This window comes from Neovison vison, chromosome 14 (assembly GCF_020171115.1).
Source record: "Neovison vison isolate M4711 chromosome 14, ASM_NN_V1, whole genome shotgun sequence".
Classification (NCBI taxonomy): domain Eukaryota; kingdom Metazoa; phylum Chordata; class Mammalia; order Carnivora; family Mustelidae; genus Neogale; species Neogale vison.
Window position 1 is genome coordinate 17,259,207 of NC_058104.1, and position 25,487 is coordinate 17,284,693.

Here is a 25,487-nt window from a genome sequence, read left to right on the forward strand (position 1 = left end):
AGGCTTGTGAGGAGTGGCCTGCAGAGCGCTGGGCACAGGGCAGTGCTCAATAAACTCGAGCCGGCGCTCAGCCAGGACAGCGTGCTGGTCGGCTTCAAGGCCTCCACGTCCTTTCTTAGGACTCGAACCCTCTGAGGCCCAAACTTTGGTCCTGCAGCCCAGTGGGCCCTGGGTCCCTGCCCCTATGGGATAGGGCCGGCCTGGCTTGGCCATTTTACTCCCTGCTGGGGACGAATGATCCCCAGACCAGGCTGGCTCCGACACGCCCGTCGCTTCCTTTCATTGCACAGACCACAAACGCTTCCAAACACCGGCTGAGTGCGCTTGGGGTAAAAACACTGCCACAGTGTTGACGTGCAAGGCCAACCTCCCAGCCCCTGGTGTCCCTCCCGCCCCCCAATCCCGGGGGCCTGCAGACTTGCAGACACCTGCATATGAGGGGCCCCGTGCAGTAACGCAGGAACAGGCAGTCAGGAGGCCCCGCGAGTACGCAGCTCTGCGACGTGCAGGGAGCCCTTCAGTGGTGAGCAGGCTGGACTCCTCACGCGGCCCAGGCAGGGGCCACCCACACACCCCACATGGATGCAGAGCCCCTTCATGAGGCCAGCCTGGGTAGGGTCCTTCTCGGGAGCCCTGGGCTGGGCAAGGGCTTATCAGGGAGAACCGTGGCCCATATCCCAGGAAGCCCGTCGCCTGGGGACTGGGAATGTGCAGAACTAGGGTACGGGGGCCCAGTAAGCCTTCTGGTTTTGGAAACAACTCCACTTGGTGGTGGGTCTGGGAAGTGGCCTGAACTGTATGGAGGAAAAAGCTTTAAGGTCTGGACAAATCTAGTGTGATCTTTCCAAAGACAGACCGCGGGTCCTGCAGCGCAGACTCCCCAGGTCTGCCTCCCCCGCCCCTCACCACGCCTCTTCCCCCTAGTCTCTGGACCACTGTGCTCCCTCAATCTCAATGGGCAGATGTGGCGGCCAAAGGGCTTTCCTCTGGGGGGTCCTCTATGGGTCACCGGCCTAGGGGTCACCCCCAGCAGTCAGGCATTTGGGTAGCCAGGGATGGGATCACTCAAGGACTTCGCTCCACTTCTGCTCTGGTAAAGGGGATGCTCAGCGGTGATTGTCACTGAGGTCCAGAATGGCCCGGCCTGCTGGTTCAGGATTCCCACTGAGGCCCTGCCCACCTGCCAGGTGGAAAAGGTGCTTGTGGGGGGCAGTGAGCCCTTGGGACACCGGCTACAGGGAACAGGGCCTACTGAGATGATCAGCAAACGAAGCTGGCAGTATGTTTACACTGGAAAACAGCTTGTTTAAAACCGCTCGAATCCGAGGGCCCTGGGGGGTCGCATCCGGCCACAAGCCCCATGGAGGCAGCCCCGCCCTTAGCTTTTCTTCTGTTTGAGCTTCTCTAAGTAGGCGCGCAAGGCCTTCTGGATGGCGTCTCTGGAGATGAAGCGGACGAAGTTCTGGATGTCTGCATCGCGCTCCTTGAGCAGGCGGTCGGCTGTGGGCTTGCGCATCAGGGTCTTGGTCAGCTGCCGGGCGTGGCCTAGGGGAAAGGGCCCGAGTGTGAAGGCGCCCCCCACAAGCCGCACCACTCCCCTTTCTCAGGGCACCCAGCAGAGGCTCTGGCAACTAACCCATGGAAACAAGGCGAGCACCAGCCGCTCCCCACCTCCCCGTCAGAAGCACAGGAGGTGACCCTGCGAAACCGCTGCATACCCCGTTGTGCTCACCCCCTGGTAACACGGGGGTACCTTCCACATCACTAAGTACTCATTCTCCGCACGGTTGGGTCAGCGAGGCTGGCCCCCCACAGGGAGCTAAGAATGGTTTTTACATTGTTTTGGAATTGAAAAAAGGACGTTTTGTGGCACATGAAAATGATACGCACTTTAAGCATCAGTGGCCTGTTTCATTGCAAACAGAGGCGCTTGCTGGGTCACAAACTCTTTGGATGCTCTTGGGCTCCAGCATCATGGTGTGGCTGTGACCGAGTGACCCACAGGGCCAGCCATCTCACCCCTGGTCTCCACCAGAGCGGATATAACCAACCCGATTCCTACCGACAGACATGCGGCCCGTCTCCGACAGCCTGTGCAGCGGGTTGAAGGGTGAACCTAACCAGCGGCCTAGAGTCTGTGCATGGGACCTTATTTGGAAAAGGGTTTCTGTGGATGAAGTCAGGGTGGGATCACCTTGGACTCAGGGTGGGCCCCACATCCAACAAGTGTCCTGACCAGAGACGGGAAGAGGGGAGACCGGAGACACAGACACGCGGGGGAGGCCACGTGGAGGGAAAGCGACTGGCACAACGCAGCAACAGGCCGAGGAGTGTCTGGAGCCGCCAGAGTCTGGATGCGGCGGGAAGGAGCCTTCCCTTTAGCCCTACCGCCTGCCCAAACCTGGATTTTAGTCCTGGCCTGCAGACTTGGAGGGAATGCACCGCTGGCTTCTACGCACCTCCCCACTCCCCCGCGTTGCCCGCTGTGTGCTGATTGGATGCGGTGGCCGCAGGACTAAGTCGGTCTGCATCACAGACGCACGTTTCTGACGTGCACACGACCCCCTTCCAGCAGAAGCCCCTGCTCTCACCAGGAGCCCCAGGCTGTGGGGCTGCTGGCTTTGCCTGCCTGCCCAAACCGGCCCCTCCCTGAGCTCCTCACCCGGGACGGCCAGCCACTGGGCCAGCACTGACTGTGCTGCGCTCTGCACCTGGTCTTCGGGCACAACCTGGTCCACCACGCCCACCCGGAGCGCCTCCGCGGGTGGGAAGAGCAGGCCCAGCTGCAGGGCGCGCTCCGCGACTCGATGCCCAACGGTGTTCACCAGCGTGTCTTTGAACCTGCAACACATCAGCTCACTGGGGCTCCCAGGGGGACCAGCTTGGCCCTGTGCCAGGGGAGTGCGGGCGCAGCCCCCAGCCTTACCAGAAGGGGGCGACGATGCCCAGCAGAGTCTCATTCAGCCCTATGGCATACTTGGGGTTGTCAGCCAGGACCCGGTAGTCCGAGGAGAGGGCCAACAGGCAGCCCCCAGCGGGGCTGACTCCCTGTGGGGGAAGAGATGCCACCTGGCTGTGCGTGCTGTCCCCATTGCGGGGTGCGGGGGTATCCCAGAGAGGCAGGTCCCAGGGAAGATCCACCCCCCCCAGCCCCCCAGCCCACAGTGCTTATGCCCACAACGGCTGGGCTGGGCGGGCACCACGGGCCCTCGGACTTGGCCAGTGGCTCTTGGGGCCAGAGAATCACTCTGCCCAGAACCCTCCTATCAGGGCTGCAAACCGCCTTTATTTTCACGGCTTTTTTTTTTTTTTTTAAGATTTTATTTATCTATTTGACAGAGATCACGAGTAGGCAGAGAGGCAGGCAGAGAGAGAGGGGGAAGCAGGCTCCCCACTGAGCAGAGAGCGGGGCTTGATCCAAGGACCCTGGGATCATGACCTGAGCCGAAGGCAGAGGCTTAACCCACTGAGCCACCCAGGCGCCCTATTTTCACGGCTTTTGCCGGGATGCTAAAACACTGACAAGTACTTAGCCGAAGTGGCCATGACATGTCCTACCACATAGGACCCATCCCCATCCCCAGCAGGACATCCCAGGAACCCCAGACTCATGCACCCTCATCTCACGCACCCCACGGCCTCAGAGACAGCAAGCTGCTGCCCGTTGCACCCTGTGGAGTCTCCGGCTTGCCAACCTTCCCGTTCACTGGCACAGACCCTTCTGCACCTAACTGGACCCCCATATTGTCAGGCAAACGGCTTCCTGAGCCTAAGCAGCCCCTGCCTTCCTCAGGCCAGGTCAAAGCCGTGTTTTCAAAGATGAATCTGATCCCGTCCTTGTGCCCCTGCCCTTGTCACCTGGTCATGCTGACCTGTGCGCCTCGGGGGGTCTCCCCTGGCCCCTGGTTAGTGAGCGAGGTGGCTGGGGCGCAGGGACACTCACGTTGATAGCTGAGATCACCACCAGGTGGGACAGGTAGAACCGTAGCCACAGCTCCTGCACAGCCTTCCAGTACTCGGCATAGTGTGTGGGGTCCCTCCCGCACATCTCTGTCAGGTCCAGGCCGGCGGAGAAGATGCCGGGGCAGTCCTGGGGGCGAAAAAGCCAGGGCCCTGTCAGAGTCCATCCCCTGCCAGCAGCAGGTCCCCGAGGCCCAATAGGCGCTCCAGAGGCAGTGGGGCCGAGGTCGTGTTCCCCGGGGGTGGCAAGCTGGGGCCTCGGGGCCCATGTTCTGATGGCCCACAAGGTCAAGCCAGCTACAGATGGCAGGGCAGGCCGGGAGGGGCTGCTGTGACAACACAGCAAGGCAGGAAAGGGACCACGATGAACCAGGAAGCCAGACCTCTGCCCTGGGCTGTCACACGGGACAAATGCTGTGCAGCTGCCATGGGCGGCAACAAAGCCCCCAGAGGAGGGAGGAAAGCAAATACACACCAGCAGACGTAGCTGGGATAGGGGACGGTGGTGGTGCATTCCAGCAAAGACCTGCTGGCCCAGAAGGGGGGAGGGGGAGGAGTACAGTGACTGAGCAGTCATCACGGGAAAAGCGCATTTGTGGGGCTCCCCCAAGTGCAGTCACAATGTCCCTGAGCAAACAAGAACGAGACGCTCCCGTGGCTGTAGCTGGGGGGTCTAGGGGCCAACATGCCCTGTCCCTGCTCCATGAACAGGCCAACAGCCACGTGTCTGTCTCCATAGAGTCGGGGGACAGGTGGAGTACGGGAGTCACAGGCACCGTCCCTGCATCCTGGTGCCAAGTGACAGGAGCAGGCTGTGTGCAGGGTGCTGGATGCGATTCCTTGCAGTTCCTGTGCTGCCCCGGAAGCCACCCACTCGGGTCCCCGGCCCATGTTTCGCCGTGGCCTGGCAAGGCCACACAGCCTGTGACTGCCTCTTGCAGACGTCCCTGCACTGGGTCCTGCCCCGCCGAGATCCCTGCCGTAGCCCGGCATCCCTGGCATGGCCTAGCCCCATTGAAGCCGGCCCACATCCTCGTGCTTGGGGAAAGTAAAGGTGAAGAGTGCCGCTGTGGCCGCGACACAAGGCACCATCGTCCTAGCCGGGGACGTGCTCTGCACCCTGACCATGACGGTGAGATTTCGGAGACTCCGCCAACGGTCTCCGGTGGGCCCAACCGTGCCTTGGAAAAAGACACAGACCCGCCTTTACCCCCAGGACCTATGAATGTGACTGTCCTTGGAAACAGGGTCTTGGCTGCTGTGATCAACAGGCAATCACAGGAGAGCAGGGGTCCTTCTAAGGGGAGGGACATTTGGACAGAGAGACACATGGAAGGAGAGGCCAGAGGACAGGAGCCCTGGGACCCCCCAGCAGCTGGAGGAAGCAAAGAGGGAGCCCCAGGAGAGAATGCGCCACTGGGACTGTGCACCCAAGCCCATGGCCCGCAGTTCCATGTCCCCATAACGCCGCAGCAGCAGGACACGGGACAGGACCCTGCTCAGGACTTGGCGGACACACAGCCTAGAGCACAACACTGACCCATCTGCGGGCAGAGCACGTGGGCTCCGAGGGACGCAGGCCAGTGCCATTCCCCACCCCCACTAGCTTGGCACCACCGCGAAGCCGGGCAAGCAGAGGGACAGACGCCTGTCTCTGCGGCACTCTCGGCCTCAGGGCACGAGAGAGAAAGCAGCAGCTCTCAAACTACACCCTAAGTGGAACATTTCCAGAAATCATCTGGAGCACAACATTCCCAGGCACGTGCAACGTGTCCAGGCGGGTCTGCCGCAGCTGTCCTGGGCACCCCCGCGGGGAACCAGCACAGAGGAGCCCTCTCCTCTGCAGGCCAAGGCTCGGCAAACCCTGGCCCCTGGCTCCCAGTGGCGGTGCGCATCAGGCTGCACGAGCCCCACCCATTCAGCGAGGTGACAGCTCCGGGCCACACCCGGTACAACCCCAGGGTCTAAGGGAAGCAGGTGCATGCCCGAGGATGCTCCCAGCCTTGGCTGCAGAAGCTGGGACCACCTGCCTTTCACAATGGCCGAGCTGAGACCTCCTCCCAGGGCTCTGTGACAGGGAGGCCCTTCTACTGGGGGACACGCACGTGCTGAGCAGCCGGCGCACAAGCTTGGAGCCCGAACTTGGGCAGCTAACGAGAACCCACCGACGTGATGATGATGGCGTGGAAGGCCTTGTCGCTCTCCAGCTTCTCCAGGCTGATGAGCATCTCGGTCAGGAACTCTAGGCTGAGGCTGTTCACGGGCGGGTTCCTCATCTTCATCACAGCGAACCCTAGTGTGAACGTGAAGGGAGGAGAGCACACCCATTCAGCCTGCACCCTCGGCCTGGCCACGGCCAGACCCACCCAACAGAAATTCACCCTTTAAAAGTGGACCACTTGGGTCGTTAGTGACCCGCAGTGCCGCACGACCACCACCATCTAGTTGTAGAGTGGGTCTATCCAGAAGAGAGGACACTGTGCCCATCAATGGTCACCGACCACCCCACCCCTTGCAGCCGATGGTTTCTGTGCCTACGGACTCATCTATCCTGGCCATCTCCTAGGAAGGGAAGCGTACAATCTGTGAGCTCTTCCGTATGGCTGCGTTCCCAGAGCACTGCGCTCTCAAGGCTGACCGGAGCCGCAGCGTGGGGACCCCACGCTGTGCATCCATGCATGGGCTGAGGGACACGTGGCTTGGTTCCGCCTTTTGCCTCTTGGGAACCATGCTGCTGCGAATGTTTGTGCACCAAGCTCTGCTCATCCTTTCCTCCCAGGCGCGTGCTCCATCCCCAGGAGGAGCAAACGGCGGGAGTTTCTTGGAGGGAGGGTGGTGGGTGAGCAAACTCTCAGAGCAGGTGTGCAAGGAGGACCTCCCTCAGGGTGCTCTCGTTCACCCTTGTTTAGGGACAGAGGCCACAAACACAAACACGGGTGGCCGGATGCGGAGCTGTCACCGGGGCACTCACTCGTCCGCCAACGGCTGCTGGCTCTGCTGGCCGGGCCCCTATGTGCTCACTGCCTGCCTGACGACAGACCCCGAGGGCCACAGAAACGCCACCATTCACTCCAGATTGATGACTAAGTCCTGGAGGCAAATGGGCTCCCTGGAGGCCTCTGACGAGGAGGAGTACTGACTAACCGGCCGGTGGCACACCCATGTGCACAGAAGCAGCAATCCGCGTGCACAGAAGCAGCAATCGGCGTGCCCAGAAGCAAGTTTCTGAACTGGGCTCAGAGCAGTTTCTGAGGCTCACTGGGTTTTTTCTTCCTGGAGAGTGCAGGAGTGTGGGCGGCGGTGGGGAGATGAGGGGGTGGGGAGGTGTGCGCATAGGGTCTGGAGAAGACAAATCTGACTTCTCTGTGCCTCCCTGGACAAGACAAACTGAAAAGCAGAGGAGGAGGGCCTGGAACACTGGGCCTGATTCCAACAAGTTCCTTGGCTGAGCCCGGCCAGACTCCGACTGTGCCTCAAAGCTCCCATCCAGGGAGTGAAATGCAGACACCTGTGGCAGTCACGGCCCTCATGACCTCCGGGCCCAGCACCCAGGCTCCCCCCTCACCCGCTGCCCCACACACTGCTGTCCCCATGGCTATAGCTACATCCTCCTGCCAGGTGTGTGGATAAGACTCACAGCAACACTGTGGACAGAGCTTGGCTCAAGACCCTTCCCCACTAGAGCGTCTGGTCCCCTCACCCTCTCCTTCCTCCTGCGTCTGGGGTCGAGACTCCGTGCCCAGCATGGAGCCCAGTGCGGAGTCAGAGTCAGAGATCAGGGCCGCTGCTGAAATCCAGAGTTGGACGCTTAGCCACCAGGGCCTCTGGGGCAACCTGAGGGTGACTGGGTTTCCATAGCGCCTGCTCTAGCAGATTTGAGGCCACTGAGGAAAGGTAAATAGGCCAAAGGTGAACATGCGTTAAGGAAGAGGACTTTGGGTGAACCTGGCTGTCCCAGGGTCAGCAGCCCCAACCCTGAGCCGGGGCAGGGAGGGGGGCTGAGGCTGCAACTGGAGGCCGCCCCAGCGCCCAGCACCAGGCCTCTGTCAAAAGGCTGAGGCCTTAAGCCGGGCCGGTGCGGTGTGCCCTAACCGTGCCCATTTCCGAGGACAGGCCTTTTCATGCCCCAGCGTGGGAGCCTTTTTACTTAGAGGAAACCTAAGTTTCTCTCTGAACAGTGCTTTTTCTACCTTCTCTGTCCCTGCTGCAGGTTTAAGAGCTGCTCTGATGGGAGCTAGGGGTGAGTGAGCAGGGACTGCACTGTGGCCGCTGGCTTTCTTTAGTAAAATGGCTGTTAGGCTCTATGCCATGGTGAGGGTTAAGGAAGAAACACTAGAATATTTTATTCCAAAATACTTCCAATTCTTTTCTTTTTTAGATCTTATTTGACACAGAGAGAGGGAGCATGAGCTGGGGGAGGGGCAGAGGGAGAAGCAGGCTCCGAAGGAGCCCAGAGGTTTACCTGAGGCACTGGGATCACCAGCAGAGCGGAAGGCAGATGCTGAACCCGCTGGACCACGCAGGCCCCCTCCAGTTTCCAATTAAGTAGTTTAAAGGGAAACAACCGTCAAACTTCACAAGCCCAAGCCTTTTAAACTTCACAGTGACTTGGGCGGGGGGCTCAGTCCGGGGAGCGCAAAACTCTAGCTTCTGCTCTGCTCACGCTCAGCGGGGAAGTCGGCTTGGGATTTGCGGCCCCCCGCCCGTGCACACGCCCTAACTAGTAATGGACAAAAACGGGGGGAGGCCGCACGTAAACCACCTACACGGAGGTCCCTCAAGATCCGAATGCAAAAGAAATGTGCTCAGCACTGGGCTGTATCGCGGCCCGTGGGCGTCCAGAGGACCCCGGGAGCCCGGGAAGCCGCGTGGAGGCAGCGCCGCGCTGGGCCGGACCTGCGGCCCCGGGCGCGCTTACCTGCCGCCGGGTCAGGCTCCACCAGCACCCGCGGGCTCCCGAAGCACCGCACGCCGTCCCCGCCGCCGGCCACCGGCCCCGTCCGCCCCGGGGTTGCCCCGGGGCACCAGACCCCTGCGAACGACAGCGTGAGGCCTGTTAGCCTCGCCGCCCTCTGGCCGCGACCCCGCATCCCCGAACCCCGGGCCTCCTTTCTGTCCCGGAGCCTCTCCCCCGCCCACCGACCCCCCTCCCCCCCGGCCTCCCCCCTAAGTCACGCACAGGGTCGCAGCAGGGAACGCGTCAGGACGCGCATTCCCACCGCCAGCGCCATCTTGACCAGCCAGGTTGGGGTCGCAGCCAGCCCGGGTCCACGCCTAGCCCCGCCCTTGCGGCCCGCCCCTCTCAGGAGCCCTGCGCCCGCAGCCCCGCCCCACTTGGCTCGCAAGATGTCAAGGTCGCAACGCTCCTCTGAGCCCATGTTCAGGAAGCGGGTGTGGGCCAGGCTACTCCCCACACCCGCCGTGGACCCGGTGCTGCGCCTCAGTGGCACATCGGGAAGTGAACTCCCTTCCCGGGCTGTCCAGGCTAAGATCAAGTCCATGGGGCAGCACTGCTAAGACCACAGCAGGCGGCACGGAGTCGCAAGAGGTTTGTGAGCTTAGGCAGCAACAAGGGGCTTTGGGAAAAGTCCCAGCTACTGAGCAGCAAAGGCAACCAGAGGACACCGAGGCTGTTGTTGGGGCACGAAGCTGCGGGGCTTCCAGGGGCTGCCTCCCGTACTTGGGGCAGGGGCACAGTAATCAAGCTGGTGGCCGAGGCAGGTGTGGGGGACTAAGAGCAGCCCATCCACCTCCCTCTTCCACAGCTGGGCAGCAGGGCCCACACTCCTGGCAGGACTGCAGTGCCCCCTCTGCCACAGGAAAGCAAAGGGAACATGGTGTTTCTTCGCTCCATCCTGCAAGGAGACCCTGGCAGGGTCCCAAGAAACACAGGTGGCGACCCTGGCAGGGTCCCAAGAAACACAGGTGGCCCCTGGCCTGGTGGCAGGATGAGCTAGGAGGAGCAGGCAGCCTGTGTGCTACCTCACAGGGCACGGCCTTGCTCCGACCATCCAGTCTGCACAGAGTGACTGAGACTTTAGTTTTTAACATCTGATGCGTTTCCACATTTTCCTTGAAATAACAGAAGCGTGGCTGAGTGGCAGCACACCATGGTCTGCGTGTCCGTCCCAGCAGGGCTCAGAGCTCCTGGGAGCACACAGGCGACGAACTCTGGTGCTCCGTGTCTCCTGCAGCAGTGGCCCGGCACCCCACACAGCTGGCCGGCCCAGCCTGGAGGTGTGACTCTGGAAACAAACTAGAATGTAGTCCCGTATTGTCACTTGCCTCGCAGCTGAAGCGGTCTCTGCAGCCATGGATGAAAGAGGTGGTGAAGCCAGGACTCCTCTGTACTCTAATCCTGTTTATTCAACACAATCCCTTCACTCTACACAACAAAGTACAAACACAACAGCGCCTAAAATGCTACAAGTTACAAAACTCGAAACAACAAATTTATAGTACTGACTGTACAATAAAAGCCAAAAAAAGTAATGTACATGTTGCCAACGTAACCTGCAAGACCACCGTTAAGAGCTGCGGCAGGGGGAGGGTCTGTGATGACAGAGAGAGATGAGGGGGTGTGGCGGTGTGCGTGTGAGTACACGTGGACACAGAAGCATCTCCAGGAACTAACATGGGCTGGTGGACCCTAGGTGTCGGACAAGGACCTGAGCAGGGGAGCAGGAGCAGCAGCTGCACCCAAATGCGGCCTGTCCCGAGCGAGCCTGCAGACCACCACACAAGGGCAGGACCAGGCCCCCAGCCCAGCCTCCAGGCATTTGTGGAAATGAAACAGGTGCCCCATGCCCAGGCTGGAGCCACCCTACCACCTGCAGCCCTGCTTTGTCCCTGCTGGCTTGGCCACCAGAGGGACTCTCTTAGGAACGGGAAACGGGGGAGCTTCTTAGCCAGAAACTGGAGGGCATTCTTACAGGCACGACCCGAACCGCCAACACTCCCCTGGGAGTCTGCGTCAGAGGAGACGTCTCAGCTGCTGCCTTCGAAGCCTGCCCTGAGTGAGGAATGTCTTTCCTACCAACCCTCCTCTGGCTAGAGAAGTGACAAAACAAGTGGATGGGATCGAAGTCACAGGGCGCAGAGCTCCGGGAGCCCTGCTTATCGGGAAGAGTTGGAGCTGGAGCGGCTCCTGTGGCGGCGGCGGCCGGGGGAGCGAGATCGCCGGCGCACTGGGGACCTGCGCCTCGGGGAGCGGGACCTGTGGGAAGAGGAAAGACCACGTGAGACACGGAGGCCGATGTCCCGGACAGCAGGGGCAAAGCTGGATTCTTGAAGAAACCAACCTGTAAGGTTTCACATTTCCATTCTGAGAGTCAGGACGGCTCTCTTGATGGCACTGACACTGAGCCAGAAGGAACAGGGTGTGTGCTGTGGAGACCCCTTTCCCGAGGACCACAGGAAGGGCTAGCAGCTCAATGCCACTAGCAGAGGAGGGCCAGCCTTTAGCCTCTAGCCTCTGCCAAGGACGCAGACTCAACCCCCTCTCCTGACCCTTCCTGTGTGTGTGTTTTAATGTTTGCTTATTTAAGTAATTTCTATACCAAATATGGGGCTTGAACCCGCAACCCCAAAACCAAGCGTCCCACGCTTCTCCGACTGAGCCAGCCGCGCACACTACCCTTCCTGTCTTCTTAGCTAGGGAGGGGAAGAGGAACTGCGCTCCAGGGACTACTGGTGCGATGTGCATGGCTGCACCTTGGGCCTGCCCCTCCCTCCAGCAGCAGCCCTGCTCCCCCTTCCCCTGTTGGGACAGACAGCATGAGCCCCACATGGAGCACGGGGGTGGGCAGGGCTGAATGAGGTCTACCTCACCACCACAGTGTTTGAAAATGAACAAGTCTACACCAGCCCCAAGCAATGCCCTGTAGGACTCCAAACCGACCCACCTTCTTCTCATCCGCGGGGGTGACCGACGCCACATGGGAGGTGGCGGCAGCATTCTCCTAGGAGGGCTGAATCGCCGGGGGGGTGGCCTAGGCCAGGGGGCCAGCACAGCGGTGGCAGTGATCTCCTGGCCATCTATTTGTCCTGTTGAAAAAGGGATCAAGTCAACACAGTATCTGACAAGCCCCTAGAGCCTAGGCCAGCCCGTGCCAGCTGTAGGCCCAGTGTGGTAAGCAAGGACAGGGGAATGAAACTCATCACAGAAATAGGAGTTACTACTACTGGAGGTTTCATCAGGAAGTCTGCAGGGGAGCATGGACCCTCACTGGGAACTCCACCTGGATGCCTGGGGCACCTGATGCACAACCACCTCCAAGAGGAAGCAGCACCTAAGGGAACACCTGAATCCATCCAATGAGGAGAGGACTGTGCCCTGACCCTGAACTTAATCCTCCAGAAAATGGAAGGGGACCAGCAAGGGGAGAGGGGACATTCTGGGGGCTCCGCAGGAGATTGGGGTTGAAGCTTAAGAACTCAAAAAAGAGTGCCCTTGAAGAGGTGGCTTCCAATCAGGTAGCCTGGTCCTCTCTTGTGCTGTAAAAGCCCCCTCACCTGGTACCTCCCAGGAGACCAGAAGGTGGCCTCAGCGTGCTGGGCCTCCACGAGGGCACCATAACTAGGCCACCACACCACAAGAGCTTGGCGGCGGAGGCGGGGGCAGGGACGAGTGGCACCCACATTTCTGGACGAGCTATGAACGCACCATAGCTCAGGAGGAAGAAAAGACTTCTGGGGGTGCGGAAACAAAATAAAACAGGGTTCAGCTGTCAAGTCTGTCTTAAGGGTTTGGAAAAAGTGCCTCAGACCAAAAAACGAGGCGTGTGAATGCAACTGAAGGAGAATAGTGAGGACAGAAGCCGGAGAATCTTTGGGGCCTCAGAAAAAGAAAGAACAAAGAAAAATAAGGGCAGACCTAGGAACCCCAGGGAGGACGCACGCTGACCCCAGTCCAGGGACTGCTCAGGGCACCGAGCACAGGCCCGTGTGCCTCTAAAGGGTGGAAGGTTCTTTTATCTTCTCAATTCCTACTGTCAAAGAGATAGCAAAGGTATTGAGGGAATAACTTAGGCATGTGAACCTGTGTTCAGAACAGAGTTAAAAGACTTAACTAAATGCAGCCTAACACCTCCCCCATGGGGGGGGCAGCGCCCTGGTCCACTGCCAAAGCCAGCCCAAATCAGGAACGTCACAGGCACTGACCACCCAGTGGTGAGGACCGATCTGGCCAATGCCTCCACTCATGGTGCGCAGCCCATCTGTGGACACATACTTGAGGCCTACCAGAGGCTTAAAATATGTGGAATATGTACAGCCATGCACACCTTGGATGTGGCCGGCGTCCTTGGGTTTTTAGCAAGTGCTCCAACTCTGAAAGATGTGTGAAGATCTGAAGATCTCCAAAACGAAGGTGTGATTCACAAGGTCAGGAACTGCTGTGTGGAGCCCGGGGGGCCACAGTGTATTTAAGTCGAGTGAAAAGAGAGTTAGCTTAGTGGAAGTAAAGTGTCCTAACATCACCTCTACCAAGGCTCGAGGGCGGCCACCCATCAAACCACTGCGCTTGTTCTTCTGCATGTGTGACGGGGCTGCCATGGTTCTGGGGTGCTCAGACCCTCCTCCCTAGGTGGCCTGGCAGCCCACAGCGTGCTCCAGGCAGTCCTGGCTCTTGGCCCTGGTTGTCCAGATTACAACAGCAGCAAGCTGGGGCAGAGACAAGTTCCAAGCTCCTTAAAACACTGACTTGAAGACGAAACAAGTGGCTGTCCGAAACTACTCACGGTGCTCAGGTGAGGTTACAACCATGCTGCACCCTACAGAACAGCTACAAGTGTCAGCAACAGTTAAGATACAAGCTTTAAGGAAACGGGTAAAATGTGTGGATCCAACAAAGTAATCCTAAAAATGCTGAAATGTTGGTACAATAGAAAACGACTCTCCGAGAAAATGGAAGGAAACACTTCCGTATAAAAAGCCAAATGCTTCATTACTGACTCATAATGCAGTCTTTATTAAAAACAAAACAAAACAAAAAACCCCTTCATTTCATCCTTACGCTTTCACAGGCTGGAAAACTCTCAAAATGCTAATGTATTCATATCTGCTGATCTTTTCCCAAGAACAATGTCCCATAAAACTTGTTTTCAGTAAACACACACCCCCTGGTTAAGAACCGGAACCCGAGAGAGCTCTAGGGAGACTGCAATGTGCCTCCAGGCTGCAAACCAGCCCTAAGGTCCCTGCACGCGGCCGGCAGCCGGTGCCGCACAGGGAGCAGAGACAGGAGCCGGCAGGGTCACCCACCTCCGTCCATGTGCTTCAGTGCCTTCTCGGCTTCATCGGGGTTCTCGAACTCCACGTACGCGTAGCCTTTCGACAGGTGGGGGTGCATCCTTTCTACAGGCATGTCGATCATTTTAATTTTTCCATAGGTGGAGAATATTTCCATGATGTGGTCCTAGAGGAAAGAAGGGTCACTCTGAGGCACACCCACAACTGCCCCGTGGGAGCTGAGAAGTCCCCATATGACGAGTACGCCTGGGCACGCAGGGTAGGTCCCTCTCACACCGAACAGCCCCGCTGAAGGAGTTACTGCTTCGCTCGACGTACCACATCCTGCCAGTCCTCTGAGAGCCTCTGTTCTCAGTTCACCTGTGGCTGAGGCCTGCGCTTCTCTAGCTTTCCATTTAATGTATCTGCAGAAGAGACACGCCCTACTGTCCGCTGGGTGGAACCAGGACCCTCACTCACCTTGGTCACATTCCTGGTGAGCCTCCCGATGTGCACTTTGGTAGGCTTAGGGGAAGGACTCCGCCTTTTCCTTTCCTTCTCATCTCTCTTGGGTGGTTTGGATCTGATTGAAAAAAACAAAATACCAGCAACGATTTGTCAAGTCAAAATTTCTGTTCGTGGGGCTGCTAACTACCAAGTTGAGTTTTTTACACGGAAGCTTTCTCTACTGGTTCATGCACATTCAAGTTACTTCTGCTTCAGGAAGCCTCCTCTCGAGGTCTGCTTTTACAGCAACTGTAACGTTATAACCCTCTGTTTGCAAACTTAAGTGTTCCCAGATAATTACAAATTTGGGAGCAATCCCCCCCAAACCGAGGCACTCTCCAGGGAGCTTACTTGGAGCGGGAACGCCTCCTGTTGTCGTGCCTGCGCCGAGAAGGGCTCGGCGAGCCAGAGGAGCTGCTGGAGCTGGAGCTGCGGGATGTGCTGGAACTTCCCGAGCGGCTCGACGCGGAAGAAGAGCTTGAGCCGCTACTGGAGCCCGTGCTGGTGCTGGAGCCCGAGCTGGAGGTAGAGCTGGACCGGGACCTGATGAGCAAGACGCAGGTGTCGTGGGCAACAGGGGACGGCAGCGCTTTTCCCCACGGGACGAGCCTGCACGTGCTCAGGCTTCTAAAAAGAGCCTGTCCTCCTATTTTCAAGCCTCAATGTCTCCCTCCTCAGGGAGAGGGGATGGTATCTCCCCCCTCAACCCCGGCCAAAACTCTAGGTGGGGACAGGAAACAGCATTCACATAGTATTCACACAGGAAAGGAAGGAGTGACTTCCTAGCGATATAGAAGCCGTGCCTACTGGGAAGTACAGATACAGCTTGGCAGGTGGGAAGCGCCAAGCCAGCCTCGAAAAGGGCTGCCAAGGGATTCCAGCTGCTTTTCTTTTTTTCTTCTTCTTTTAAAAAACAAAAACAAAAACATTTTATTTAGTTATCTGACAGAGGTCACAAGTAGACAGAAAGGCAGGCAGAGAGAGGGAGGAAGGGAAGCAGGCTCCCTGCTGAGCAGAGAGCCTGATGCGGGGCTCCATCCCAGGACCCTGAGATCATAACCCAAGCCCAAGGCAGAGGCTTTAACCCACTGAGCCACCCAGGCGCCCGGGGCTGGTTTTCAACGGAAATAAAAATAAGCTTTAGGCTAAGGTAATCCAATCATGAGTGTGAATGAAAAAGTACTTGAGAGAAACAAATACCCAAAATGTCCCCTTCTTTAACGAGCACCACTTTCCACAGACATGACAACGCGGGCAGACCCAAACTGGTCTAGCGTAATTTGGGCCTTGATTAACAAGCTCGAAGTGTTTTCTGTGTAAACAGTGAGGCCACAGAGTGCCCCGCGTGGCTCTTTGGCAAGGAAATGGGCGCAGCCGCAGGGGGGGCCGCTGGGTGCCCGGCCCTGCCTGCTCCCACCTGGTGCTGCTGCTCCCACTGGACGCGCTGCGCCTCTTCCGAGTCTTATCCCGGCCGCGGTCCTTCTCGCTGGACTCCTTGGCAGCACCTTTATCTTTCGCGCGATCCTTGGACTTCTCATCAGAGCGGTCTTTGCGTTTGGTAGGAGAAGGAGCCCTGGATGGTGAGTTAGAGTGTGAGATTGCGCACCCCTCTGGCCAAACCCGGAAACAACACTACCCAAAAGAGGGGATCCCAAGGGTTACTGGGATCCCAAGGGTTACCGAGATCCCAGAGGATCACAGAGCAAAATGGTCTGTGGCTTAGGACACGTCACTGTCACATGTAAGTCATTTCCATTCTTCCCCTTTCTGAGAGTCCCTAGTCACAAGCACCCCCAAAGTAGCACTAGAAAAGTCTGACAGAAGGATTACCTAGTGCTGGACTTTTTATTATTTTCTTTGACTCCTAGCAAGCTCTTCTTTTTCACTCCTGATAAATCCATTCTCCCCTTCTGAGGTGTTCAAAGCAGCAATGGTGGCCTCACTTATCTGAACTCTCACTTCTAACTCGAGTTTGAGAAACGATCCCTAATCGATTGCAATTTACGCCAAAGTGCAGCCTAATAACAAGATAAAAGGATTTACAGAGTGAACGAGTTGGCAAGGCAACAATCCACTTTGCAGTCAAAAGGTGAGCACACGAGAAGATGGCGAGGAACACAGGGAGCAGCGAGCGTCCACAAAGCAAGGAACATACAGGCACGGCTTCCAATTCCTCGGGGACTGTGCCCCCCACCCCCCCAAGTAGACCCTCACCTCACCTTGTTGTCTTTTCCTTAAGGAAGCGGTGGCGGTGCCTGTCACTGTCAGGTTACAGGGGGCATACTATCTGTTTTTCTCTCCTAATTTGATAAGCCCTCTATGATCCCCTTAGAAATACTGCAACACCACATTTGCATGCAGAACAGAAAAAAAGCCAAGCTTGGCTCTCCTGCTAAGATTACTGGTGTGGTCAGATCTCTTGTTCTACTTCCTTGTAGGACATACTGGATATATGATGACTGGAAGCAAAACCCATTTCAAAAGTGACAGGTACCAGCACCAAAACATTTAACACCCAAATGCAAGCAGACAAAATGTCCCATATGAACACTGAAAAAGCAGTAAAATAGTTAAGTTAGAAAGCAGACAATGCCAATGCTCAGCTTCAGCTAATTAAATGTGTATGGAAGTGTTATGGGAAAAATACGTCAAAGTCTGCTGTTTCCTTTAAAATGCAACAGAAACGTACTGGTGGGTGGTTTGGTATAGGATAAAGCAAATGCGGCACAAATGTGACTTGTAGGATCTTGGGTGGTTATGCAGGGGTCCACTGTGCAATTCTTTTGACCTTTCTGTAGGTTTACACTGTTACCCCCAAATAAAGTGTGTGTGTGAATGTGTGAGTGTGTGTGAGGCGGCACTGGAATCCGAGGACACAGCTCCTAATGTCTAACGGAGCACCCACACTGCAGCATGTGCTCCATAATACGACTCAAAACAAACTACTAGTCCACTCTGTGCCTTTTCTCCTGGGGGGGGGGGTGTCTCTGACCGTCAGCATCTCCAGTGTGATTTCCTACAGTCTGCCTGGGCTGCAGGCGAAGACCCCGGGAGACCGTGTCGACCACTTCTACCTCGTTTTCCTCGACAGCCTGTACATAACACAGACAAGTGAGCACCTGGGATTCTGTTTCCCCAGGGGTAAGAGTGCCCAGAATGCTGAAGAAGGTGGCGACTCAAGAAGGCAGGCCAGCTCTGGGCGATCTAGTGAGAGCAGAAGCAAGCAGAAAGTCCCCTCTGCTGCTCTTCCCCGGGTTGGGGGAATGTTTAATGTTTACATGTTCTGCCTTAGAACAGGAAGGTCCCACAGGTACTGAGCAACACTGGAAGGACAAGATCAGTGGCCTTGGGACAACGAGGGAGTACAGTTCAGGGTAGGAATCCGTGGACTCTGCCTGCCTGTCTGATTCGAAGCTCTGCTGTGTGACCTGGGGTAAGTCACAGAACCCTTCTGAGCCCCCCTCCTCCTGAGCGTTACAGAGACAACTGCAGCTCCCATACGGTCCTCAGTTACCGCACCTGGCACCTGGTTACAGCTTGTGTCAAAAAAAAAAAAAGGGAGGCTTCTCGGTGTCTGGAGGCTTTCCCCGCACACGAACCCTTGTGTCCCAAGTCCCGCACAACTTCCTGAGTGCTCACCCAGTGCAGCACTGTCCCCGGGAACAGCGCGAGCTACAGCCACGGTGCGCACGGAGGCTAAGGGATGCAGCTAGCGCTCGGTGAAGATCTGCCCACCCATGGGCCCCAAGTCATCTCGTCCACCGTCAACCAGGGCAAACACTCACCCCCCGCCCGGCACCAGGCCCTTCCAACACCCGCGTGGGGAATGGACATCGCCGCGGGCCGGCAGACTCGCAGGGCCCCGGTACGCGGCACCGACGCGCGGGACACACTCCCGGGCCCCACCCCGCGCCCCACGGCCCCCCGCGCCCACAAGCACCACCGGGATGCGCCAACCCTACGCGTTAAGGAGCACAGGGGGAGCGGGCTTTGCCGGGCGTGGCCGCGTGCTAGACCGCACAGACCGAGGCGCTCTGTTCGCACAAGCTCGGGTCACCGCACCGGGCCTCGGTCACCGCCCCCATCCTCCGGAAAGGTGCGCATCCGAAAGCCGGAGAGAGAGAGAACAGTTAGTTACATGTCGAGCCGGCGGCGCTCCGGTCCCCCCTGCAGAGCACTTCCCCGCTTCCGAGAGCGTTTTCCGCACCAGCCGTGCGAACGGAGAAAACGGCCGCGTCCCCGGGGCTCGCCCGGGCCACGGCACGGTCCTCCACCGCACCCCACAAAGCACCTCCGCCCCGCCGTCCCCGTCCGCGTTCACTCACAACTCCCCCGTCCAGGCGCCGGGCCTGGCGTGGCGGGCCCGGGTCTCCACGCCGGCCGCAGAGCCCCGAAGGCGGACGCCGCGCTCCCGGCTGCTCCGAGTCCCGCGGGCCTAGCCGGGCGCGCCGCAGATGGGGGACGGTCTGAGGCGCCCTTCCGCCCGCCGCGGCCCCGACCACTTCCGGGCCGCGGCCTCGGCGCCTCCCACTCCGCCCGCCCCGGGCCACACTCTTTCTTCTCACAGCCGCGGCCGCGCCGCCAGGCTGCCGGGCCTACCGAGAGGCCGAGGAGCGGGCCGGCTGCAACCACGCGCCCCGCCGAGCTTTGCGGGCGGCCCCCGAAGCTCGGATGGGGTCGGATTCCCCCAACTTACATCTTCCCGCCGCCGCCACCTCCTCCCGCTGTCCTCAGCCGCTAAGGCCGGCGCCGCTCTGGCGTCAGGATTCGGGAGCGGGAAGGCGCCGCTGTCGGGCGCGCGGCGATGACGTAAAGCGCCTTAGCCAATGGGAGTGAGCGAGAGGAGCGTTAAAGGGCCAGGGCCGTTTCTGGCGAGCCGTGTCGGGGACTCTTCCTTTACCTCCCTCTCTGGGGACATATCTGGGGCTATCCGGGACTGAGTGCGTGCTTCATGGGGCCGGCAGATGGTTGGCTGGCCACGTTCCGAAGGGCCGCGCCGCGCGGACAACTCCCGGGCCGGCGCGGAGGGAGTTAATGCAGCCGCGGCCCCGCCCCACCCGTTGCGCGTGCGCACTGCCTCGCAGCCCCTATCCTCGCCGCAGCGCGCGCGGGGCGGCTGGGCCGGCGGGGCCAACCGGGTGAGGCGGCCTCTGGTGGCGGGTCCGGGGTCCCGCAGGGCGCGAGGCGGCTCAGGGGCCGGGCGGTTGCAGGGACGGCTTGATGAGGTCAAAAACCCCACCGAGATGTGCGGACTGCGGGTGCTCGGTCGAGTTCTGAGTCTGGACAGGGACCCGTGCGGCTGAGACCCGAGTGGAAGGGGACGTCGGGCAGAGTAAAGGCGGGTGCAGCGGCGCCGAGGCCCGTCGGAAGAAGCGAGGGGAGGCCGGGGCGGGGGGCGGCTCGCAGGCCAGGGCGGTGCTGGGGCAGCATCCCGTGCGAGGCGTCACCACCTGGCCGGCGGACCGTGCAGGCAGGGAGGCCGACTCTTCTGGCAAAGTAGTGGCCCCGAGCCCAGGCAGGGGACTGGGGAGAGTAAATCCCGGCGCCGAGAGGACCAGAGCTTTCGGATTTTGTTCACCGAGGTGTCCCCGCCCGTGTCTTGCGAGCGGTGTTACTCGGTCTTTACTCGGTGCTCAGTGGAAGGAAGGGGCACTCCGCCCCAGACGTTGTTTGAACAGGTCGGTGCATCCAGGAAGAGAAGCGAGCGTCCGGAGAGTGGATCTCTTTTGGAGGATGGAAGCCCTGTGATTTGGAGATGGATTAGCTGCCAAGGGCAAGGACTGGAGTGTCCGGGTTGCCGCTTGGTGACCAGGGATGGATGGATGGGGCTGAAGATGCCGTCTGCAAGTCATTGCCCTTTGCTTGCCTGAAGGGCCTTGACCCAGCAGCGCCTTTGTCCAGGGCGCACGAACGCAGTCGGGTGGGGAGGGAGCAGGCCAGTGACCCCACCATGGGGAGAGGGCAGTGGGGACACCACCAGCTGGGCTGACAGCTGCCTGTGCTTTTTAAAAATGTGCTAAAGTGATATGACTTGGCACGCATATAAATTTTAACACGTTTTATGTTAAATCTAAAGCATGATTTATTCAGACACAGAAGTTCAATCACATTTGTTTCTAAATATTATAAGTTTTTGTTATCAAGTGTGTTATCAGCTGTTGAACGTTAAAAGTTGAGCATCTTGTCTTTTGGCATTTTGAAGAACAACAGTATGTGTTTGGAAGAAACGTAAGAAGTTGAAACTGGTGGCCCCCAGCCCCTGCCTTCCAGGAGTTCTGGCTTCCCCTTCTTTTACCCCTGTGCCAACCTACTAAGGCTCTGGGGGCTCAGGGCTGGGATGCTGGGTCCTTGGGGACCTTTGAAGGTCTTTGGTCCAGATTTGATGGCGGGGGTGGAGCAGGGCTCCTACAGACAGGGTGTCCGGCAGCCAGCCCCAGGCCTGGTTCTACCAGTGTCCTGAGCCCCTCACTTCCCTCCCAGGGTTGAGGTTCACTTATTGGCATGTGGGGCTGCTCTCACTTTGGAATCAGAATGTTCCCTCTGCCTTCGTTCTCTATGGGCCTGATGGCTTCTGCAGTGCCTCTCCTTGGAGCCCGGTCACCTGGGACACAGGGTTTAGTGGTAGCCTGGATTGTGCTGGAGCTCATGGTGGGCCATCTAGGCCTTGCATTCCATTGTAAACCATGTCAAGAAGGCTTTTTATCTATTGCTAATAGTTGCCACGCTAGGGGCAGGGTGGCCCGGTCAGGTGCCGTAGAGCTGAGCCGTTTGGGTGGGGTCAGGGAGCTGGTGATGGCTTGGTGACCTTGAGGGAGGCATTAGAAGAGGGGCTGGATCGCCAAGGCCTGGCTCCTTTCTGTGTGGTTGAGTGGGTGAGTGCCTGCCTCCCCTGAAGGAGCCCAGCAAGGGGCTCCGGCTGGTCCTTGTGGGTGGCCAGGCTGGGCCTTCAGGGGCCAGACCACCACTGAGGGTCTGGAGTTGTGGGGAGGCCTTTGCAGTTCTAGGCTTGTGTCTCCAAGGTGTGGGGTGTCCAGTCCTGAGCTCTATTCTACCCTTCCTGCCGGCAGGCAACTCCGGACTCCCGCAGGCGCTCCTGAGCAGTGAGCTTGGGGGCTTGTGCTGGTTTTCATGCCCGAAGCCCTGTGTTCATTTCTGCCCCAGGGAAGTCAAGGATAGGGACATTGGAGCTGGGGGGGGGGCGGTCAGAGGGGACGGGAGGGGCCCAACCAGAGCTGGATACAAAGCAGGCAGGCTGGAGTGTGCAGCCTGGGGTGCAGTGAGGGTGTATGGTGGCACTTGCTGCAGCTAAGCCATCTTGGCCCCCGGCCCCGCTCCCAGGGCCTCTGTCGCACCATCCACAGCCTGTTGACTTGGAGTGTCTCCAGCCTTGGAGGCATCTGACACCAGCATCTGTGGGGTGCAGGCCAGGCCCCAGGAGTGGGGCCTGGGCAGCCCTGTGTGTTGAGGAAGGCAGGGCTCCCGCTCCCCGGGCCTGACCCTGTATCTTCAGCTCCTCCCCATGCCTACTTGAGGCCCAGGCCATACGGTCCTATCCGGCAGGGATGGGACCCCAGGCCCCGGCACCCTGCTTCCTGGTGCTCTCCTGAAGGGCTGTGGGGGCCGAGACCTCTGCCTTGTTGCCCCTTCTTGGGTAGCCTCTCGGCCCACCTGCCCTGAGTCCTCTTGGCAGGAAAGCCAGTGGCTTTGCCCTCCTTTGGGAAAGGGAGTCGAACCTTCCAGGGTTTGGAGTAGACCTGAGCCGGGGTTGCTGGAAGGTGTCTCGTGTCTGGAGAGTGGGGTGTCCTATGTGGCCTGCTGGCCTTAGCTGTGGGATGGCGTGAGCAGCCGCTCCTGACCTTGGTGTTCGGGGGACCTCTTAGGACTTCTGTATACTGCCTCCTTGATGCAGGAGCCGGTGGGGGTTAGCCCCTCTGGGCCCAGGTGGAGCCCAGGCTGTTTACCCAGGAATGTACCTCTGTGTGCAGGTAAGGCTCGGGCTTTTGGTGTGGCCACAGGCTCTGGGTGAGCCCAGGTGGCCCTGCCTTCACACTGACCAGTCTGCATGGGACTGGGGCTCTCAGAGGACCCAGCGGCTTACCCCATCAGTGTCATGCTGGTCCTCAGAAGGGAGCTGCAACGGCAGCTGGCATGGTGTGCCAGCTGTAGACGTGCCTGTAGACGCAGGGTGGCCTGTAGACACAGCAGCCAAGTTGCCCGGCAGGCGGTGTGGCTGCCGGTCTCTCGGAATTCTGGCCTCTCATCTCCGGGCTCCGGCCCTGCAGGCATCAGGTCTGGGGTGTCGGGACATTGCCCTCCCTATGTGGTCAGGGAATTGACGAAATTCAGCCTGGGGTCACGTGGGTCCGGGCCAGGCAGGCTGGGCCTGCTAGGGTGTGTGGGCATCCCCAGGCAGCTTGTGGCCACCTTTGGAGCAACTTTCCAGCCTTCCTTCCGGGTGCTGGCCTTGGCTCACTCCTTTGTCAGCCTTAGTCCTGTCAGCTGCTTCGTCGGACTGGGCTGAGGGTCCCTGAGACACGGCTGACCTCGGCTCCCCCTGGAGTCCTGCCCTGAATACCTGGGATTGGCATTTGCCCGGCAGAACACTCCAGTTTGCCTGTGCCGTTGCAGTGAAAGGGCCCTGACAGTCCTTGGGGGGTGGGTCACTTCCGCTGTGCTGTGGGGCTTCCTGAGTGAGGTGGGCTCTCAGCAGCTTGGGTGGGCAATAAGGGCCTGTCAGGTGCCCCCCCCCCGGATGCCAGCCTGCACACTGCAGTCCTGGTGGAGGCTGGGGTTGCATCCTTGCTTCTATCTGGGTTCCCCAACTAAACATGAAATCGCGCGTCCCAGCTCCCTGCCCCTGGTGCAGCCACGCCTGTGTGTGGGCACCGTGGACAGCCCACATGACTTCTAGGAGCTGCGCCCTCCTGCTGTTCCTGCTTCCTGCTAATTCCACCTGGAGCCTTGGGGACACCTTGACCCTGAGAAAGGACCTTGAGGAGGGAGCCTCCACCTGGACGGCGCAGATGGTGATGAAATCCCCAGACCGCCTTCTCTGGACTTTGTACTTGGCAGAGAAATAAATACGTGTTTTTTCCCAAACCTAGGGCTGGGCCTTCTGGTGTGGGCCACCAGTCCGCCACAGCCTGCCTCCCACAGGAGCTGTTTCTATGGCCAGGGTGGGGACCCCTCGACCCGCTGCCTGCTGCCTGGCAATCCCCACAGGGAAGGCAGTGGAGGGGCTCAGCCTGAGGCCTGCGTCCAGCAGGATCTAACCCCCTCCTCCCTTGCCAGGCCACATTCTGTGCGCCACTGTCGTGCTGAGGGACTGTCCCCAAGCCCACTGTGTGTGGTTTGGTTGAGGCACACGGTGGATGGGGCTGGGCTTTCCACAGACCTACTCTCCTCTCGTGTGGGTGTCAGCCCCTTGGGAGCATCCCCCCACACAATGCCGCATGACCTTGGCTTTGGGGTCTGCTGACTGCTGCAGGGGAGGGGCAGGAGTCCAGCAGACACAGCAGCTGTTTGGGCCTCAATTCTCCCTCTCTAGGGACCCTCTGGCCCCAAGGATTGTGGGGGAGAGGGGTGGGCTGGGGTTGGGGGGTGAAGCAGGTCAGCTGTGTGCCTGTGGCTCCTTCCTCATCTCCTCTGGGTCGGGAGCTGCCTCAGCTCAAACCAAACCAGCTAGGCTTGGGGAGGAGGGGGTTCAAGCCCCACTCCTGGCTCCTTGAGGATTCTCAGCTCCTGTGCTTCATGTCTGGCAGCCTTGCAGATGACCTGGGGATGTCCCTTCCTGCTGTGTCTGGGGTCCCCTCTGCCTGACTACCGTTGCCCCAGCTCCGTGCTCCTTCCACAGAAACCCCGGGCCCTGTGGGCTCTCCCCGACTGTGGCACACTGGCCCCTCGGGTCCCCACTGCAGCAGCTCAGCCTTGCCCTGCCCTCTCCCCAGGCACTGGTGGTCTTCCTAAGAAGGGCCTGATCAGGCCTACGGCCACTTTTCCTCCTACTGGTCTCTGCAGCCCTCACTCTCCCTCTTGGCCCCTGTCAGATGAACCACCTCTCTCTGGACCAACGCAAGCTGACTGCAGTGGGGGTGTGCCTTGCAGGTGCTGTTCCTTCAGTCTCGAATGCCTTTCCTCATGCCCTCAAAGGAAGAAAATGCCCATTTTCTAAATCTCTAACACAGGCTTAAAAGCAAGCAGTAGTGCCACTGCTTGTGCCACCTCACCCCAGAGGGCCTGGCCAACCCCACAGGGGCCACTACCTAGATGCTTCCCCTGGGGCATGTTTAGGACCCCAGCCACCCCCGGGCTTATGTTTTATAATGTGAAACTAGATGATGAGGGGGTAAGGAATTCTAAAGCGAAGAGACAGTTCCTGGAGCCTGCGGTGTTCCAGAGCTCAGAGAGGCTGATAAAAAGCACAAGAGACTGTCCTAGAGAACAAAGTGATAGGACAGGTCTTCTCTGAAACTATGAATTCTAAGAGAATATTAGAGATTAAAATCATGGAAATTTAAGAAACTGAGAAATGGGGTGCCTGGGTGGCTCAGTCAGTGAAGTGTCTGCCTTCAGGTCATGATCCCAGAGTCCTGCATTGGGCTCCCTGCTCGGCGGGAGCCTGCTTCTCCCTTTCCCACTGTGCGCACACTCACTCTATCTCAAATAAATTTAAAACTCTAAAAATGGTCAGAAATAAGGATACATAAATAAACGGAGAGAGCTGATGCAGAAGGCTCTTCTGCCTAAAGCTGGGAGTGGCCCCAGGGCCAGAGGCCTCCCACCCTGCCAGT

The 25,487-nt window shown here is 59.0% G+C and overlaps 2 protein-coding genes across 5 annotated transcripts; both read right to left on the reverse strand.

Annotated features, from left to right (window-relative positions):
* Positions 1 to 1,280: 1,280 nt before the first annotated feature.
* On the reverse strand, positions 1,281 to 9,221 carry ECI1 (enoyl-CoA delta isomerase 1). 2 transcript variants are annotated; one of them, XM_044234031.1, is made up of 7 exons: positions 9,140 to 9,220; positions 8,879 to 8,992; positions 6,126 to 6,253; positions 3,944 to 4,090; positions 2,927 to 3,048; positions 2,663 to 2,841; positions 1,281 to 1,545 (listed from the first exon to the last, which is right to left on the reverse strand). In XM_044234031.1, the coding sequence occupies exons 1-7, from the start codon at positions 9,189 to 9,191 to the stop codon at positions 1,379 to 1,381; spliced, it is 909 nt and encodes a 302-aa protein (XP_044089966.1). In that variant the 5' UTR covers positions 9,192 to 9,220; the 3' UTR covers positions 1,281 to 1,378. The 2 variants fall into 2 exon arrangements, with proteins under 2 accessions (XP_044089966.1, XP_044089967.1); XM_044234032.1 differs by lacking the exon at positions 8,879 to 8,992 and having other exon boundaries at positions 9,140 to 9,221.
* Positions 9,222 to 10,301: 1,080 nt separating this feature from the next.
* On the reverse strand, positions 10,302 to 19,492 carry RNPS1 (RNA binding protein with serine rich domain 1). Of its 3 annotated transcripts, none has more exons than XM_044232620.1 (8): positions 19,394 to 19,492; positions 16,528 to 16,715; positions 16,115 to 16,270; positions 15,049 to 15,240; positions 14,671 to 14,773; positions 14,224 to 14,377; positions 11,865 to 12,006; positions 10,302 to 11,176 (listed from the first exon to the last, which is right to left on the reverse strand). In XM_044232620.1, the coding sequence occupies exons 2-8, from the start codon at positions 16,596 to 16,598 to the stop codon at positions 11,077 to 11,079; spliced, it is 918 nt and encodes a 305-aa protein (XP_044088555.1). In that variant the 5' UTR covers positions 16,599 to 16,715; positions 19,394 to 19,492; the 3' UTR covers positions 10,302 to 11,076. The 3 variants fall into 3 exon arrangements, with proteins under 3 accessions (XP_044088555.1, XP_044088556.1, XP_044088557.1); XM_044232621.1 differs by lacking the exon at positions 19,394 to 19,492 and adding an exon at positions 19,023 to 19,169; XM_044232622.1 differs by lacking the exon at positions 16,528 to 16,715.
* Positions 19,493 to 25,487: the final 5,995 nt, after the last annotated feature.